The sequence below is a fragment of the Anas platyrhynchos genome, chromosome 4 (assembly GCF_047663525.1).
Source record: "Anas platyrhynchos isolate ZD024472 breed Pekin duck chromosome 4, IASCAAS_PekinDuck_T2T, whole genome shotgun sequence".
NCBI lineage: Eukaryota > Metazoa > Chordata > Aves > Anseriformes > Anatidae > Anas > Anas platyrhynchos.
Genome location: NC_092590.1, coordinates 10,275,563 through 10,294,377, shown reverse-complemented (window position 1 = coordinate 10,294,377; position 18,815 = coordinate 10,275,563). Strand labels below are relative to the sequence as shown.

The following is an 18,815-nucleotide window of genomic DNA, read 5'->3' as shown; positions in this document are numbered from 1 at the left end:
GGCTGTTGGCAAATTCTCAAAGATTACCTATTAAAAAAAAAAAAAAAAAAAAAATCCATCTATTTCAACTCCCACAAAGCCAGGGAAAAAAAAAGAAGTCTAATACATATTCAGAAACCATAGCAACTGGATTATAACCAAAAAGGTATCTGCAGAGTAACTTTCTGACTGGCAGTACTTCTACAGCTAGGCCTAGGTTAAACAAACAATATCCTACAGCGAAGTATTGTCTGTGAAAACAGGATACAAGACGTCAAGTTCACATTTTGTACAAAAAGTACAAAAAGTTGGGTTAATAAGGGTGCTATCCCTCCTCTTGTGATATGGTGTATGTGGTAAACAGGTCCTGTTTACGTGTGAGACCGGTGCCACCTGGGATTCAGAGCCCTGGAGAAGCAGCAGTATCTTGTTAGAGGGTATGAGGACATGCTATTCCCTCATGTGCAAGAACTTTACGTGTATAAATTTGTTTGCATTTACATTTCACACAGGGACTGCCTGCTGTGATACTTCAAAACCCAAATGGTGAGTGAAATAGCATAGTCCTGCCCCGCGTGTCCAGCTCTGGGCTCCCCAAACTGGTTGGGGACCTCAACTGGTGGATATGGTCCTGGGCAAGTGGGCCTACGGGCTTCAGCAGGGGCTTGGACAAGATGACCCCCAGAGGTCCCTTCCAGCCCCAACCCTCCTGGGACCCTGAAGCTGTCAAAGCTCATGCCTTTTAGTTGCAAGTGACTGAGAAACAAACTTTGATATTAAGGATGAATTGTTAAAATTAAGGATATCTTGTGACCAAAAAACACCATACGCTCACACCTGCTAAGGTAGGAGACCACCCAGAAGTTAAAGCTAGTCCCTTAACTGAAATGAACACAGGCTCATCCCCATTTGTAACAAAGAAAAAAAGTTTGTTTTTTTTTTTTGTAGTTCACTGTTCCTTGTCCTCCACCAAAAGTAACCTCATCTTGTACACTTAAAGCTAGTCCCTTAACTGAAATGAACACAGGCTCATCCCCATTTGTAACAAAGAAAAAAAGTTTGTTTTTTTTTTTTGTAGTTCACTGTTCCTTGTCCTCCACCAAAAGTAACCTCATCTTGTACACTCAAAACAACCACCACCATGCACACACAGATTGTTCGCAGATAACTTAAACCTACTTTAGGGCTGTACACACAAAGTATCACTAAAAAAGTTTCACCAAGTGCCTTTGCCAGTTTGTTGATTCAGCCCAGCTCCCTTGTGGTTAGGGCACAGCGGCCCGCCCCGCTGCACACAAACACCTCTAAAAATCCAAGGTACCCACCTGAGCCAAAACAACTCATTAGGCAAAGCTCTCCCAAAACAGCTCCGTGCTTTCGGTTTCTAAGCAAGCCAGGACTCCCTGCGTAATGCTTCACTGCCCTTGTCCACCGCAGTCTTCATTCCTGCTCCCAAACCTCCCCAGCCACATGGCCAGCACACCTGATGAGGCTGCTGGCCCCCTTCCTAGGCAGGCAGCTGCTCACACCAGCCACCACCACCCTGCTTTCCTCTTTCCCCCCCTCCCCATATCCTTATTTTTGTGCAGCACAGAGCTACAGGTCTCCCAACGAGGAAAATTATGCTCTTACACACATCTGCTATGTCCATCTTCCGTCCTACCGCTGTGATTTTAATATTAGGACGTACTCTATTATGACAGAGAAACTGTTAAGCAAAGCAGACTACCTTTTATTTAAGGCAACCCAGATGCATTCACTACTAAATAAAATTCGTTTTCACGTGAGCAGAACACAGGGGAAAAAAAAAAAAAAAACAACAACTTATATATAAGAATGGCTCCTATGTGTTTTTTTAGTGATAAAAACATTCACACATGTATGGAAAACATTTTAGACAATTTCTGAAGACACAGCAACAAAACAAACTATTGCTCGAGCTAAAGAGCCACACAGACAACTCACTTTTTGCTTGCCAGATGACAGCATTGCAAACAGGAGCGTGCTTTGCTCAGGGTGAAAATAAGAGACAACGCTGTCCTGCCTAAGCCACAGAAGGTCGGATATAACAACACAGTTTACAGTGGACAGAAATCAGGCACTGAAAAGGAAGAGCAAAAGCAAAACCGTAAGTCACAGGATGACGACTTGATTCACAGTTTACTCAAGTTAATGAAAAGATTCCAACTCCTGCAGATTTCAGCGGGTTATGAAACAGGTCCTGCGAAGGGAAGCGCTCCAAGTCACAAACAGCAATGCGATATTTTGATACCTAATTGCCACCATTGCCCACGAAGAAATCCCTGGTGTAAAGTAGAGAACAAATACAATAATCTCGCTTTCTCATTTTAAAATGGCATGAAAGGAACAATAAAAAAAAAAGTTATTGAAGAGAACTAGATTGTTCCCAGCTGTTATCATAAAATACTACAGCTGTTCGTGTCATTGTAGCTAATGACCAGTTGCACTTTTTCAAAGATTGTAACACAGTATGACCATTGTAATCTACATCAAACTGAAACTTGGCAAACATCACGGAAAAAAAAAAGACCAAAAAATTATTTAAATTGCTGTGTTTGATGTTTTAGTTGTATTTGTGGGTTTTGGGGTTGTTTTTCTGTGTGTGTGTGTTTGGGGGAATGGCTCTGAATTTTTGTCTGAATGGCTCAGCATTCAAATTGTCCATTATTTTAAATTCCTTTAAAAATCACTGTAAATGAAAGGTATTTAATTATTAAAGTTGCCTCTGCAGTAATAAAAGCAGAAATAAGCCAGAAATTGCCAAATTTGTTCCAAATTTGCTGAGTAGAACAATATCTCAAGTCCAAAGTGGATGATGAAATATCTTCTCTCCAAGGCCAGCAAGAGGGTGGGTTTCCCCATCTAGAAGCTTTTATTGGTTTTGTTAACTGTATATGTGAAACAAATCAAATCTTCCATAAGGATTCAAACAAACATGCAAAGAAAATGTGAAAATAGAAAAAAAAAATAGAGAGATAGATGAAGAAAGAATTTTCAGAGACATCTCTCTACTGGAACAGTACTCCTTGACAGATGGAGAAAAAGCTAAGGGAAAAGTATGTATGCCCACAAAAAAAAATCTCTCTGCAGAACCTGGAATATACTATTTCAAGCAATTTCATGTAATTTCCAGAGAAAATACATTAGCATATGTTTCTCTCTAGCCATGTGCTTTCCCCTCCAAAATCACCCATATAGGATTATAGACCAGAAACACATCCCAAGCTCCTTTTTTTTCCCTGTGCTGCTTTTTTTCCTCGTTACTAATAAAAACACTGATTTATTGAAGAAAACCAGCATTCACTTTACCACCAGGTTTTCCATGTCAGAAACAATTCCAGAACTCCAAACACTTCAGAAAGACTACCACGAAACCATACACGACATAATATTCTGCTGCATAGGAACTGATCTGGGACGTTATAACAAGTAACATACATCCACAACAAAGAAACATAAAAAGCTCAAGAACAGGAAAACCAAGGAGACAAGGAGCTCAGCCTCTTCTTCTCCCCTTGAGCTATTTATCCAGACCACTAAAGATTTATTTCAGAATGATGGGTAGTCCAAAACACGAACAACTCAGGAACTTAGCTTTTATCTGGCCACACAATTACTTGGCTGTCACTACCAGCAAGAAAAAAAAACAACTGTGTATAACCTACCTTCATGAGGACACTCACAAATGTTTAAATTAAAAATTAAGCCCTAGTCACACTAAATTAGGCCAGAAAACTGTAGTTGGGATTCTATTAATTAAGTCTATTGAACAATGCCCAGAGTGAGTGCTAAAGACCGTCTGCAACATCGCATCTGCATAACCCATTATTAACACGTGTTATTTTCACCATTCCAATCACAAGGTCAAAGTGCACTTCCTTTCTTGTGGCAACACTGTGCAGGCTTGATATTTTTGTGTAATTGGCAAGAATCAGAGCCAACATTATAGCACAATTTGCTCTGCGGGGGGTGATTTCCTACTGATTTCGTTGGTGAGAACTTCACCACCACGAAAAGGTAACCTGGCTTTAGGATTCTGAATAAATTCTCTGGTTAAACCTGTTGCCTTTTTTTTCCCCTCCAGTCCATCAACTCCACACTGTGCGAGAGCTAGGACAACTCAAGGCCAACAAGAATATGGTGCAACAGAACTCCTAAGCCGCATGTATCTAAAAGACTGCCTGGAGAAAAAGAGTATGGTATAGAATACCAGCATTTTCATACCAATGCCTGCTTCATCCCATTGGAGAACTTCTTGATTTGGAAAACCCCAAAATGCAAACTTCAATTATTTTAATCAATCCATATATGCTTATCTGAAAAATAGAAAAAAAGCTATCAATATTGCTAACGCTTAATGCAACTATATTTGAGGAGAGTTTTTTCTTCTTTCTTTGCCACCAGGATTAATCTCTATACAGACTAGGTTCTATACCTTTAACACTTTGACTTTAAGGTGGAGGCTTTGAAGTTCACTCATCCGTGATGAACTTCACTTTTTTTCAAGCAAGTATTACCACCTTCATCAAATCTTACTTTCCCTTGCTAATTAATTTCTGCGTCGGGCTGCAGAGACACCAAAGCATAAGTGCTTACACTGCTTCTCTTCCCAAATTAACTAAAACCACTAATGACCACGCTAGCCCTCACATAACTTTTTGCAAGCTACATGAGTTAAAACCAGGAGCCATGCTGTGAGCTTCCAATGTTACTGCTAAGCAACCTGCAAGCAGCAGCTGAAGTGCAAAATACAGACATCCTTCTGGGACAAGTTGGGCAGAGCTTGAGTAGCACACTGATAGTGGAGCTAGTCACTGAAAAGAAAGCTACAGAGTCAGCAGCTGGCTGCAGAATTACAACAGAAGTCAGAGGAAGAGTCATAACACACTTCCCCTGTTCTCACACGCTTCCCCAGGCACCTACAGATGCATCAAAGGCAATACGCTGTACCCAGAGCACCTCTTACCTTAGGTGAAGTGCATCCCAACCACAAACAGGCAGCACTCAAGCTGCTCAACATACGGCACCACGGGAATTACAAAATAAAATTAAAAAGAATACAAGGACAGAGTTTGAACAGGAAAAGAAGGAGCACACTGAAACTTGAGAGGGAGAAAGCATTAAGAAAAAAGAAGACTGAAAACAACAGAAAGCTGCAGTGGAAGTTCAGTATAGCACACCTTGATTTCTAAGTACAAAGAGGTTTAATTGTTAAGATTACTGTTAAGCAAAATGTTTTCCAAAGCTTCATGAAAACCCCTACAAAAATCTACACCTTTAGCATGCATGACGTGGACACCCCACCCACAAACACCTAGGAATTAACTCCTAAATAAACACATCACTTTTGACCCCTGGTGCCTTTCCACTCCACTCTTTCTCCTTTCCAGCTCCAACTACAAGTGCTATCAACTTGCAAATTGCGTTGGCATCATAATTAAAATCTTAACTAAGACAGTCATGTTCTCCTCACACACCAGTGTTGCCATATCAACGTGAACATGCCTAACCTCGCTAATAAAAATAGGCCTCATACTCAGCTTAAAACACATGGAAATGACTGTCAAAGAGATCCCACTCTGGGGGTGTTACTTCAACAGCATCGGCTTTCTGGTGGGGGAGTAAAGTAGTTTGGATTTCTTATCTTTGAGATTAAAATTCACCACCACGGCATCTATCGTCCCTGTTTCTCCACACAGGCTCTTCCATCTCTTCCTCCATGCGAGGAATAAATGGTTAGGAGGATGTACCCGGGGTGCAACACTGCTACGCTGGCAGATTATTCACTGAGCCCCGGTGCTGCACGAACTAGGCCGCACGGGCGCTGAAGTGTTTTTCAGAGCCGGGATGATGCATTTCACCATTATCGACTGAGAAGCCATAAAATGCTCTTTTACGGGGTAAAGTCAAGGTAAATGACTGATTATCAGAACAGGAAATGATTTAAGCATTCAGCAGAAGAAACGATATGTAATGGCAACTTGCATTTGACTCGTGAAACCACATATAAAAGAGTATCAGAAGGCACCTTTTCATGAAGGTGATTTGAAGTGGCTTTTACTTCAGAAACTTGTGGCTTCTTTTATGGCATCCTTGAGAAAATAAAAAAAGTGTAAAACAGTATCTTTGTGTCTTAAAATACTCTTAAGGGAGTGCTTTTCTCCATATTCTTTAAAGCTCTAAAGGAGGAACTATCCCCCACGCCCTGCTGCTTCAACATCACTGCGAAGCCTTAAATGAACTAACATTCATACTTGATGGAGAGTACCAAACCTAAATTGAGTTTCTTCTGTACTTTAAGTAGGAGCTGCCCAGCAAAACAGAAGGAGCTGAAGAAAGAGGATGAGTTTGGGACATACAAGCTACAATACACAAATAAGCAGCATGCTGAGGTATTAACACTGCCCAAGATAAATTTCCTTAAGAAATACCAGGCAAGAAGAATCGTGAGAGTTCGGGAAGACACGGAACTATGAAGAATAAAAAGAGTATCAGGTTGTATACTCAGAGACAAATATATTTTGTATTTTATCTTCCTGCCACAACCCGCACAGAAAAGCGAGCGTAACCATGTAGAATCTCTCATCTCCAAGTGGGATGCACGCAATGGAAGTAGATACCATTGAATTTGGGAATAGATAGCAGGGAGGAAACAACTGCCCTGCACAACATTCCCCTATGGAAAATTACCTCAACTGGATCATATTTTCCACTTAAGTTAAGCACTGATAACATCCAGCATGAACTCCTCTTTCAAGTTTCTCACCACCACCACCAGTGGTATCAAACGCACCACTCCCCTCGCTGGGCTCAGCCAGAAAGAGCACGTAACAGAAGACAGCTTTAGCCCACACGGAATTCAGAAACATAAAGGTTTTAAACACACAGATAAGGTAGTTGGTTTCCCCCCTCGCCTTGTATTAGTCCAAAGCACAAGGAAAGTCTCCCACCTATGCAGCACAACACGAGTTGCGTAAGAAAGGTGTCTTCCAGTGCACGCGTGGTTCTTCCTTATGCAGTAAAAGGCTTGCTGTTTCAGTACAGCCTTATTTACAAAATTACCTTAATGAGTAAGAGGTACAGAGAGTTCACAAATCAAAATAAATCACCAGTTTAATTACACAAGCGTAACTGTCAAGCGCTGTACTTTGCTTTTATTTAGGTTTCTCATTACTACGCTCACGATCCTTTACGCCGAGCGCTGTGCACCAGGCACACGTACACGGGTTCACAGGGTGTCAGACACACACAGGCTGCCATACCCAAGCGGCATCCAGCTGACAGAAGCCATGGGTTTTTTTACAGGCATTAACTGAGTTTTGACCATGAGACGCAAGAACATAGGGGTTACATGTAAGCAAATAAGCCAGCCTTGTTTTGTTTTCTAAGTACCTGTAAGATAAGGACGAAGCAAGCACATCCACTCATTTTCTGTCCTCAACTGCTTCTCCTACAGCTTGTTTCATGAATTTACTGGGGGTCTGTGCTTACAAAGGTAGCAAAGCCAAGGGGGGACCACCCTAAAAAGGGTGGTAAGAGGGGATGAGGAGCACACAGCTCAAGGTGGGTTCTCCATTCGGTAACATCGCTTAAACCTAGATGCAGGCTCCCTCTGAGTGCATTCTTAAGCATTACAAGGATAAATTGAATTAATTAAAAACAAAAATAGAGTCAGCGTTCCTATGCCAATAGAAACCACTACAACGCAACTCCCTCCTTTCCCTCGCGAGGATCAGACAGATATTGAACTTCCAGCACCCTCAGAGGAGGGGCACAAAACAATTTCATCTCCTGCCACTGGCCAGCCGTAACTATCCAAGTAGCACCGGTCCTCAGTAGAGGTTTCCTAATACTTAGATTCACACCAGAACACATACCAACTGCACCAGCACTACTGATGCTCAGGTCAGGCACAAAACTACCCAAAAAACACAGGACAGCCCAGCACTCACAGGGTGCACACATGCTGGAAAAAAAATGTATTTGATTCACAGGAAGGCTTCTGCAGCACCCCTATAAAGACCAGCCTGGTACACCAGCCTCTGGAGAACGCATACAGGTCTCCCCTGGACTAAAGGAAACCCTAAACTTCATGGCTAATTCCTATTATTGACAGCAATAAACACCAGTTTTATCTTTCATGAATCTGAAGTTAACACTGATGGCTAACATATCGATTGGGAACTGACATTCATATTATATTACAAACAACTGACAGCCCGAACATTAGGAGATCGTTAACAACGACAGGGTTGGAAATTCAGAGATAGCAGAGGCTGGTGGCTGGTGTTTTGGGGGGGTGTCAGTTCTTGATATAACCTCAGCACACAATGTACAACGGGATTGCCAACACCAAGGATCCAGAGCCATGGCAGCAGCCCATCTGAGGAGCTGAGATGGACGGATTCCATTAAAACTCCATTTTCCTTCAAAGGGGTAGGAAAAAAAAAAAATCAAAACCAAAAGCATACAACTATCTGACCTGCACAGAAGAATCAATCACTGTACCTAGCTAACAGCAAGATTTCCAGGAAATACTGCTTTTATTTCTCCGTATGACTATTAGGGCTCACTTTTGAAGTTTTGATTTAGGATTACTCTGCTTTAGAGCAGTATTTCTAGAAGGCAGTAACGCAACACTGAATATTTTGAGGAGGTCAAGTAATCTGACACGCAGCTTTTCCCTCCAGGTCAGTGGGGTTCATATCTTGCTAATGTCAGTAGTGACCAAAAGCTGTTGACATCAGACAGCTGTTCTGTGACCCACGAGGAATGAGCTAGGATTCTCGGTCCAGTTTTTCCTGGACAGGTATCCCCACCTTCACTAGCGCAACCCAGCCCACGCTCTGGCTAGCAGGTCTCAGGAGTTTTAAGCGGTGCAGATAAGGAGCAGCTTTCTCAATCCTGAAAGAGAACTAGAACTTGTAAACAGCTCCGTCCGGGCGAAGGCTGCATCATACCTCTAACGAAAAAGAAAGGAATTTCAATCTGTAAATATGCCAGGTCAGCATTTGCTGCAACACTACATTGTCCCGAGCCTTGATCCTGCAAGCATTTGCATGTACAGGTCCATCTCTGAATGGTCTGATAACTGCAAGTAAGCATTGCTCCTCTACAGGATAAAAAAAATAAATAAATCCACAGATGAAAGATGATTTGTCTAATTTTCATGACAATGCGCATACCACGTTAAGGAGAGCACAAAAATAAATAAAAAAGCACTACTCGAACTGTAACTGCATGCTGCAGCTTCACATACAGGAACCTCTTTCCCTTTAAGGATACAATTTTGTCAGCTTCACCAAGAGTTAATTTGCTTCTGAAAACTTCGCATGACACACAGACTTGAATTTCTTCTTTGCACCCCTCATTGCACAACCACCCCAGATCTGCAAATTTCACTCAAACCGTCAGATGTAATCGTGCACCAACAGCGTAACAGAGGAGAGAGAAGACCAAAACCTTATAAGCATTAGGAACTCCTCAGCCATCTTCCCCTTCTCCCAAAAGCACGCTTTATTTTGGACTGCAATCAGCTTAAGCACGGTTCAGAAAATTCAATAAGCAACGCGAAATGAGCATGAGACGCGGTTCTTGCCGACAGAAATATCCCACTCCTCGCTATGCTTGATGGTTTCGGGCAGGGAAAAAAGCCAAGGAGCCCACCTAAGAGGCAGCAGGCAGCCAGGAGCAACCTGCAGGCAGCTGCTGGAGCTGGAAGCTCCCCGAGCGCACCCATCGTTGCGTAACGCTGCCTGGCCGGGGCTTTCACCGGCCAGCTCAGAACTGTTGTTAGAAGGAGACATCTCCTGTCATGCACCAGCAAACCGAAAGGGCTTAACGCACGCACACGCATAAATAAATAAATAAAAAATGAACAAGCCAAGCAACAACAACACAACAACCAACCGCACGCATGCAGGAGGAGAGGAGCTTAAGCCAGAGCTTACATCCATATGCTACGAACACCTCATTTCCAAATTAAGTTAAAATGTCACATGAAATGAAACCTTAAAAAAAAAAAAAAAAAAAAAAAGAAAAGTTGCTTTCACGGTTCTATCTTAGCACCATCAGAAAACCTGGTCTGCCTTCTACAGTATCAGGACTCTCTGGCTACTTGCATGGGTGCTAACAAGGTGTTATTTCCTTTTTTATGATTATTTCTTATTCATTTTCACATTGCAAGCCTACTCCAGTTGCTCACCTCTAGAAAGCACAAGTGACATCCCATGGAAAAGAAGCAAGGCAACCTTTTCCTACCCCCATTATCACCACCAATTATTTTCTTGCTAGATTTCCTTACAGTCTATATGAAGGCAGTGTGGAGTGCCTATGATACAGCAAAGAATAATCCTACTAAGAAAGCAGTTTACTGTGTGCTACCCCCTTCAGGTACTATTTTAAGACCTTGAAAAGAACTCACTGTTTAATAAAATAAAAAAAAAATGAACCGGTTAAACAAATCTTCATGTGACACAGTGACACCAGACAGCCACCAGCAGAGATGAGAGACACCCCAGCAGCATTTCGGTTTCGTTCAGTACTTTCTCAGTTTACCAAAGTCGATTTCTAATTGCACGATAAAATTATTTCTGCAATACCGCTGAGTTTTCTAAGAAAACGGTGCTTTGAGATATCACAAACATTTAAAAAATTTATATATGTAAAAAAAATAATGCAAAAAGAGTGGTTGCTGACAAAAGCCATTAGGATGCAAAGCACTGGGGGGGCTGTCAATATGGAGATGGCAGTTCCAATTCTGCAGCAATTCTTACTCATGCTGAACACCTACTTCAGTCAAAGGAAGTTCTGTCACACACGAGATCAGGACGTTTGGTCATGTGTCAGGAACAAGGCAGATTTTTAAACAAGTGCAAAAAAAAATAATAAAAAAAAAAAAAGGGGGCAGCCACCCCATAACGGCGACGAAGCCTTCCCAATAGGGTTTGCTGTACCTAGAGAGGGGATGCATCAGCTAAACCGAGCTGCTTCAGGTCTCTGAAGCCTGCTGCTGGCGTGATAGAGCTGCTTGTTGGAAATATGCTACATTTTTACAGGATGTATCTCGGTGAGGAGATACATTTCCAAGCCACGTTAAAAAAATAAAATAAAAAAACGTGTCATGGCTGCAATTGCATTTCTCGCATCTGCGGTTCCATTTGGAGGAAAAAAGGGTACAAAAAATAATAATAATAAAAGGGGGGTGAAAGGCAATAGCAAGCGTGAATAAACAACATGCTGAATGCCATTTACACGGAAGGTTTGGCTCGGGGAGGCAGGGGGGGGGCCGGGGCCGCCTTCCCCTGCAGCCCCACGGGCCGGGGGCTGCCAGCACAGCCCCTGCTGGGGGACAGCCTCGTCGGGGAGCCCTCGGGGGCCGAACCGGGAGGAGGAGGAGGAGGAGGAGGAGGAGGAAGGGGGATGCCCGGCGGAGCTCCCCCTCGCTCTGCAGCCAGCCCTGCGCAGCCTGGGCGCGGAGAGGGGGGGGGGCGGCGCTGCAGCGGGGGGACCCCCCCGGCCCCAAGCGTTGTGCCGAGCCCCCTCCCCCGACCCTAAACCCCCTTTATACCCCACACACACACCTCCCACACCCCGAGCCCCCCCCACCCCCGAGCGGCGGGGAGGGCGATGCCCCGGCGGCGGCACCCACCTTTCACCACCCTGTCCGTCGTCGACAGCTTGGGGTCGGTGGCCTTGTGCTCCGACATGTCGGCCGGGCGGCGGCCGCCGCTGCGGGCAGGGCTGGGGCTCCGGCTCCTCCGAGGTGGCCCCAAGTTGCCGCGTCCCGCTGGGTCGGCGCTGCCTTCCTCCTCCCCCCTCCTCCTCCTCCTCCTCCTCCTCCTTCTCCTCCTCCTCCTCCTCGGAGCTCCGGTGGTGGCGGCGGCTTCTCCCCCGCTCCCCGCTGCTGGAGGCGGCCGCCGGCTTCTCCCCCCCCGCGGAGCACCAGCCGAGGGTCAGCAGGCAGCAGCAGCAGCAGCAGCAGGCACAGCCCCGAGCCGGCAGCGGCGGCCAGGTTGCAAACGCAGCAGCCCTGCGCTTCGCTTCCTTCCTCCGCGGCGCAGCTCCTCCTCCTCCTCCTCCTCCTCCTCCTCCTCCTCCTCCTCCTCCTCCTCCTTAAGGTCAGGCTCCGTCTCCCCTCCCTCCCCCCTTACCCTCCCCGCTGAGCTCTCCGCGCTCAGCCCCTGCTCGCCCCGCTCAGCTCCGCTCCGCTCCCACCGCTCCGTCCCCGGCCCCAGCCCCAGCCCCGTCCCCGTCCCCGTCCCCGCTGCCGGCTCCGCGCCGCCCTCCCGGCCCCGCTCCCCCCCGCGCCGCCATTGGCCGCGCCCCGCCTCCCGCCCACCGCGGGGCCGCCCAGGTGCGCCCCGGCCGCCTCAGGGCCCTGCCGCAGCGCCCCCCCCCCCAAAAAGAAAAGAGGCTTCGTGCCCCCCTCTTGGCACCCCCACAGCCCCGCGGTGGGGCTCGTCGGTGTGTGTCTGAGGAGAATCTGCTCGGCTGTGGGGCTGAGCGGTGTTCTGGTTTTATTTTTTGTTAATTAAAGAGGAGAAATGAGGCGCGCCCCCTCGGGGTGAGGGGTGTTGAGGGAGCTCTTGTGGTGTGGCTCCTGTGTAGGGCAGCCAAGAAGCTGGAGACACCTTGCCCGGCTCCAGGGTGCCATCCAAGCTGCTTGGTTGGCAGATGTTGCTGCTTCAGGAAGCCACAAGGAAAACAAGGTGGCGGTCAGGACGCGTATTCCCAGCTTTGATTCGCCTGGCATTTCTAGGGGGTGTTTGCTTGGCCATCCGTGTGGTGTTTTCCCTGAAAACATCCTACGTGACCGGCCTTCGGTACCACGCCATGAGTCTTACTCCAAAAGCTGTGGTGAGCTCCTGGTGGTGCCACCACCCTTTGGTCCCATGAACATAAGAGCAAGGCACCCACCTGCCATCCCTCTCACAGCACCAACACAACACTCAAAAACAAACCCAGTGCTCAAGCAAGGTACTTCCTACCCACCCAAATAAACCCCAGAGCCCACATCAGGTACGTATAAAGCTCCCCATACGCTAAGCACGCTTCATGAAGCACCAAGAGCACAGAAGAGCCCGGGCAGAAATGCCCCACGCCTTCACCCTGGCTGCTGGGAGGCACTGCTTAGCGGCACCTGGACGCAGGAGGAGAAGCAGCGCGTCAGGAATGCAGCACGGCCAGTAAATTCAGGTCTTGCATACGCCTCGTGGGCCACAACTTCATGAGACGCAGAGGACCAGTTTGGATCCGTTCTTCTGTGACTGCAGGCTGTTTGCATGAGTCATTTGGATTCTTGATAGACTGCAATAACAGAGACTCTGGGTCTCCAGCTTACACTTGCTCCCCCATTAGTCACAGGACAAGACTTCAGCTCTGATTTTTTTTTTCAACAAGTAATTGTGGCTATTGTTGCAGCTATATAAGGACATTTAGTGTCCCAACTCCAGCACCTTCCTAGGAATTCTGAAGGCCATCTAGGACTTCTTTTAGCATTTTTGCTTTGCTTCAAAGTTCTTAGTTATAATATGCCATCCAGGCCAGGGGAGGTTCTCTCATTTTATCTTGTGGAGGGAGTGTCTTGTTCATGCATTTGTTGCAGTTAGTCTTCCTTTCCAAGGTAGAATCCCCATTGCAATTATTTTCTTCATAACAAGTTTTCAGATAAGTTTACGTAAGACAAAGATGAGTACCACTACCAAAGACCACATATAATACCTCTGCAATATACAGCACAGTCAAGACTCAGATCACAGGTAAAAGACCTCATCACCACTTTGTCTTGGTCTGGTGCAGTCTTAACCTCATGACTTCTTTCAGGAGCATTTGTAAATTCTTTATCCTTGCCATGAGGGAAGGAAAAAGAGAGAGAAAAATCACAGAACACCTTCTTTGTTCTCTTGTGATGGTAACAGAGTTGAAAAATTCTGTATTTCGGATCCATGTTAGTAGTAAAGGTTGTGTAACTTCCTTAGTACTTAAATGTTTCTTTTTCCCCCAATCTGCACAGCTTCTTCCTTCATTTTTTTCTTGCAAAGACCTCCTTTACCATAGAGGGATTTCTTTTTCATGGGATCTGAGTTCTATTGGACTCCTTTATTTCATTTAACAGGAGGAGAACATGGAGATACCTCTCTGAATGGGAACAACACGGTCCGTGGGTTTCTGGGCAAATTCTAACACATTTGACTTCTCGCATCAGGAAACCTGAGTAGCATTGTTAGTCATATCATCCCCCAGCAGAATGGAAGCCCAGCATTATAAAGTGGAAGCTCTGATCTTCTGATTGCAGGTTTTGGAGACAAGGTCTGCGAGAGCTGGGGGTGGGGCAGAGAAGGGGAAGAGGGATTTTTTTCAAGTCTGAAATAAGCCAGTCCCTACCTCTTTGCCTCATATGAGCAATTCTTTTCCATTTTAGCAGAGAGGTGACAATTCTTTTAAGCACACAGTAGCTCCAGAAAGCAGCAGCACCCACCTGAAGCGGAAGGAGGAATAAATGACCACGCAATGAGAAGGCAGTCATTTTAGGTCAAATGTTGCATGGTGATGTACGGGCTAACAAACTCCAAACCTTGTCATGTGTCCCATGAAAAATCAGTGGTGGAGTTGCCTGGACTTTATTTCAGCAGCAAGCTGAAGATTATTCTCTAGAAATGTAACCATATGTTTGCACACTGACTCAACCAATTAAGATCCTGTTTAAAAGTATTGATTGTAAGAGATAGCATTTTAAATTTTAATCATTATTATTAGAGAAAAACTGTTCTAACTGCAGGGAGTCTGTCCTTCACGCATTAGCTTTAGCCCCTGGAAGTTCTGGCTTCACATATGATAAATGTAACTTGGGCAGTATCTTGGAAGTAAAGGGAACTGCGAGAGTGTGCCTGAATATTATGATGGCTGCATGGAAAATATGTGCAGCGAGGTTAGTCTGGACATCAGTGTTGCCTTAACTGATTATTTTCCTGATTATTTTTTTAAACAATAGAGATTTGTAATTGTTTCAGTTTACTTCCCTGCAGTATAAAAAGTGATGGGATTCTTAACACCTGCGTATCAAAGTCTATTGCATAGGCCATAATGTCTACAACACAGTTGTCCACAAGATTAAGACTGTTACTAGCCTACATTGACAGGGCATTTTTAGGAGATATGCAGAACCCAAGGCTGAACTTCACAGTCCTGACTACGAGCACCTAAAACTTCCAGAAGGCCAACATTCATCTACATCTGACAAGAGTAAATTTGACACCAAGTGCCTTGGAAGGCCAGTATAACTTATTGGTGTCATTTGGTCCTGTTACGTCCAAGAGAGGCAATTCACACCAGCGAGCCTTTACAGCAATGTAGATCACTCTTAAAAGGGCTAAGGGGCACCATCCGATGGTGTTCTTGACAAATGGTTTCCCATATTTCTTCTACCTCAATACACAAGAGGGAGCTAGATAAAGGGCCTGTAGCAGGTAACAGTTCTTTGTTTCATCTAAACACGACCTGCCCAGCTTGCAAAGAGATGGCAAGTTCAGATGGCAAAATACAGTCACTTAATCCATCACTTAATGCATTCTTTGGGTTCCCCGTGTGTGATCCTCATGCACCCAGTGCAGGCACTTAACCTGTCGCATGGTCAGCCTCTCTGCAGCCTTGCATGTTTTCCCCTTGCGTGCATCTGTCAGGCAGTTGGCTCAGCTGCTTCTATAGGCTCTGGATTTGGTCCCGAAGCCATCAGCAGAATTTATACATGCTGTTAACGATACAGTGCCCGCTTTAGAAGGCAAAGAAAAATAGACAATTTTACAGAGTCATAGAGGGGATGCTACCAAAATGAATTGTGCTGGAATAAAATACAAGCAGTGGCATCAGGGATGCTGTAGAGGGAAGGCAGGTTAGCTCCAAATTCCAAGATGATGAATCTGCATGGAAAACAGTAACAAATGGTGCTATGAGCAATTATACAGAGCCGAACTGACATTTAGAAAGAGTCAACAGATAGTAATAAAAAAGAACACAAGCGAAAGATAATAACTTTGAGCCCTGGAAACAGTCATACCCCCTGCAAAATCTAGCCTGCTTGCAGTAGGTTTCAATATAAAAGAAGCACAGCTATGGTCATCCAAGGCTGCGAATGAAAATCTGCGTTTGGATTCAGCCTCTGGTGCAAAACAGATCCACAAGCCGTGCCTGTCATCCCTAGCAGCATGCAGACCCGAGACAAATCATGCCAAGGTCTTCCATCTGCCCCTTTTCCAACACTGCAGACACATCAGGTAATGCAGGCTTCTTACCCTGCAGTTCCAGATTCCTTAAGAGGCTAACTACTGTGTTAAGCTCAAAGGTGAAGACCAAGTTGCAATTAAATTTGGGGCTAAATACTGAAGCCGGTGTAAGAATAAGTCAGGAGACCAGAGAAGCAAAGAGTCTACCAAACCGAGGAGCATGGTCAGAAAGCCACAGAGCCAGGAGCTTGAAAATCCCTGTTCTAAGATAAGTCAGGGCTGGAACAAGGTGAGGTCTACGAGCCTAACACAAAGGAGACAGGAACCGGGGATCAAGACTAAGCAAACAGGAATGAAAAGCAGGAGGGACAGAAGCAAAACTACAGCCAAGTGGCACTGCAGACTGCCAAGAGCAACTGGTGGAGCTGCCTGACACATCTGCTGTTAGAGGAAATTAGCCAAGCCTTAGCTCCTGCACAGCTGGGCCACAGTCCCGGTCGCCCTACTGCATCCAGCTGCAGGGGCCGTAGCCCAGGCAGAGCTCGACAGTGTGGACAAATGTGCAGCAGCTTAAATGTGCACCTTACCTGCAGGAGTAGCTCGTCCCTATACATTTAGTGGTGCAAAGAGCAGATTCAACTCAGTGTACGTACCCAGTGCAAATCCACCGCCCTGGTTCGCCTAAATGTCTTTAAAATTATAGCTTTAATTAAGCGCTGCAAGTCTGTGCGCTGGAAAGGGCTTGGTGTAGAAGCAATAGATGTATTTGATGGCAGGCAGCAGTGCCAAGGTTCCCAAAAGTGGAAAGACATCCCCTCGTCTCCCCCTGCTGGCCTGCGCCTCCAGGAGCCGAGTGCCTGGGAGCAGCCGCCTCCTCTGCCTCGCCTGTGCCAGCACTTGGAGAAGCTGCAGGAGGGGACCCTTGGGAGCAGCCTCCAACATCAAACCGTTCTCAAGATGCTGGCAAGGGCTTAAAACCACAGTCCTGCTATCAAGAATTAGTCATTTGCTCCCAGGGAGTTCATCCTGCAGGCTCTGGTTCTTAATTAGGCGCTGCTCTTAATGGGAGGCTACAGAGCACAGAATTTCACATCGGGCCTTAAGATGTTATCCCCGTGAATATTAAAATCCCCCAGAAAAAAAAAAAAAAAAAAAAAAAAAGAAAAAAAAATATATATATATATAAATTAAGAAAGGAATGGAAGAAAAGCTCATTCATTTTTTAAGATGTACTTGCAGCAGCAAACATCACGACAGACAGATGCCTGCTTGGAGGGAAAGGAACGGCATTTGATGGAAATGGGAACAGCAAAGTAACGAGGCACACGTTCAGTTCGTGTTATAGGCATCCCCTATCTGGTTAATTTAACTATGGCGTGGAATTAAAAACTACCAGCCATAGGAGCAGCTGATGAGATTCTGAAGCAAAATGGGCTGCTCAGCCTGTTTCATACCCAGGATGCCTTCCTGCCTCCTTTCTCAGGAGCAATGCTGTTGTCAGAGACAAAAGGACAAGGAGGAATGCATGTAGTTGTTTCTGCAGGAGTAGAGCCTTATTTGTTTTCATAAAGGTGCCGCGGTTTATTATTTATTTTTGCTGTCTTCTGCTGCCAGAAAGCAGTGCAGGCTAAATCCCTGCCCCTGTAAAGGTACCATGCGTGGAACACGTCCTGGAGTAAATGATTTATTCAAGTGCCATCGGTGCCAACCGAGGGCTCAGTGGTAGCAAGCAGACCATAACTGGTGCTAGGGGTGAGATCACTAATAAGTTAATACCCAAGAAACAAACACTGAAAAAAAAATACAATTTAATTGCCCAAAACTCCCAGAATACAAAGCGGCTTGTGATGCATTATTTAAAGCAGCGTGGTGAATATGAAAAGGAACAACAGGCTAGAACGTGTTTTCTGTGCTGGCCTCCTGTGCTATGCCTTTTCCTAGGAAGTTTGTAATGGAAAGAAAGGACAGAACAACCTGATCTCTGAACGTGTGTCCATAAAAGTCCCAAATATTTACAAAGCAAAACACTAAAACCTGGAGATTACCGTACAGTTTAAGGAGCTCTAATGAATACAGTTGTTGTCTTGAATTAAGTGTGGCTGACTTATTCAGATTGGTTTAGTGGCAGCATTACAAAATATAAAAATCTTCAATTAATTTTCAGTCAGACTGGTCATAATTTATACACTGAGAATCCGGACTCCCACTTACCCCAAGGCTTTAAATTGCTGTACGATGCAAAGCTGCTTTATAATGGTTATAAGTTACACTTGCACTCACTTAAAATCCATTTTATATTCCCGGGGTGATGAAGAGCAGCCCTAATGTAAGGCAGAACCAGGTTTCTAATTGACTACCAACATCCTCAACCAAGGCTGCACGTCCAGGGCTGCGGGCTGAACCAACTGCTGCACGGGGACTCCCTCCCTGCACCGGTGCCCTGCTGGTCCCCCACGGCTTTCCTGCAGGATCAGGTGTTAATATCCTTCAACAGCAGCAGCCAAGTCAACAAGCAAACACCCCCTTTCTCCCGCGTGCACCTGCGTCATTTAAAAACATCAACCTCGGGCACGCCGCAGAACATCCTTTCAATCA

General features: G+C 45.4%; 1 protein-coding gene across 7 annotated transcripts in view; it reads right to left on the bottom strand.

Moving 5' to 3' along the window:
- Nucleotides 1-12,105, bottom strand: part of PPP3CA (protein phosphatase 3 catalytic subunit alpha) — a 190,696-nt gene extending 178,591 nt beyond the window's left edge. For 5 of the 7 annotated variants that reach the window (XM_072036980.1, XM_072036983.1, XM_072036981.1 and 2 more), the window contains exon 1: nt 9,667-9,754. In XM_072036980.1, the coding sequence (XP_071893081.1) occupies nt 9,667-9,739 (73 nt within the window). In that variant the 5' untranslated portion in view covers nt 9,740-9,754. Of the gene's footprint in view, nt 1-1,944; nt 2,081-9,666; nt 9,755-11,650 lie in introns of those variants that run through there. The other 2 variants (XM_072036986.1, XM_027457169.3) reach the window with 2 other exon arrangements.
- Nucleotides 12,106-18,815: the final 6,710 nt, after the last annotated feature.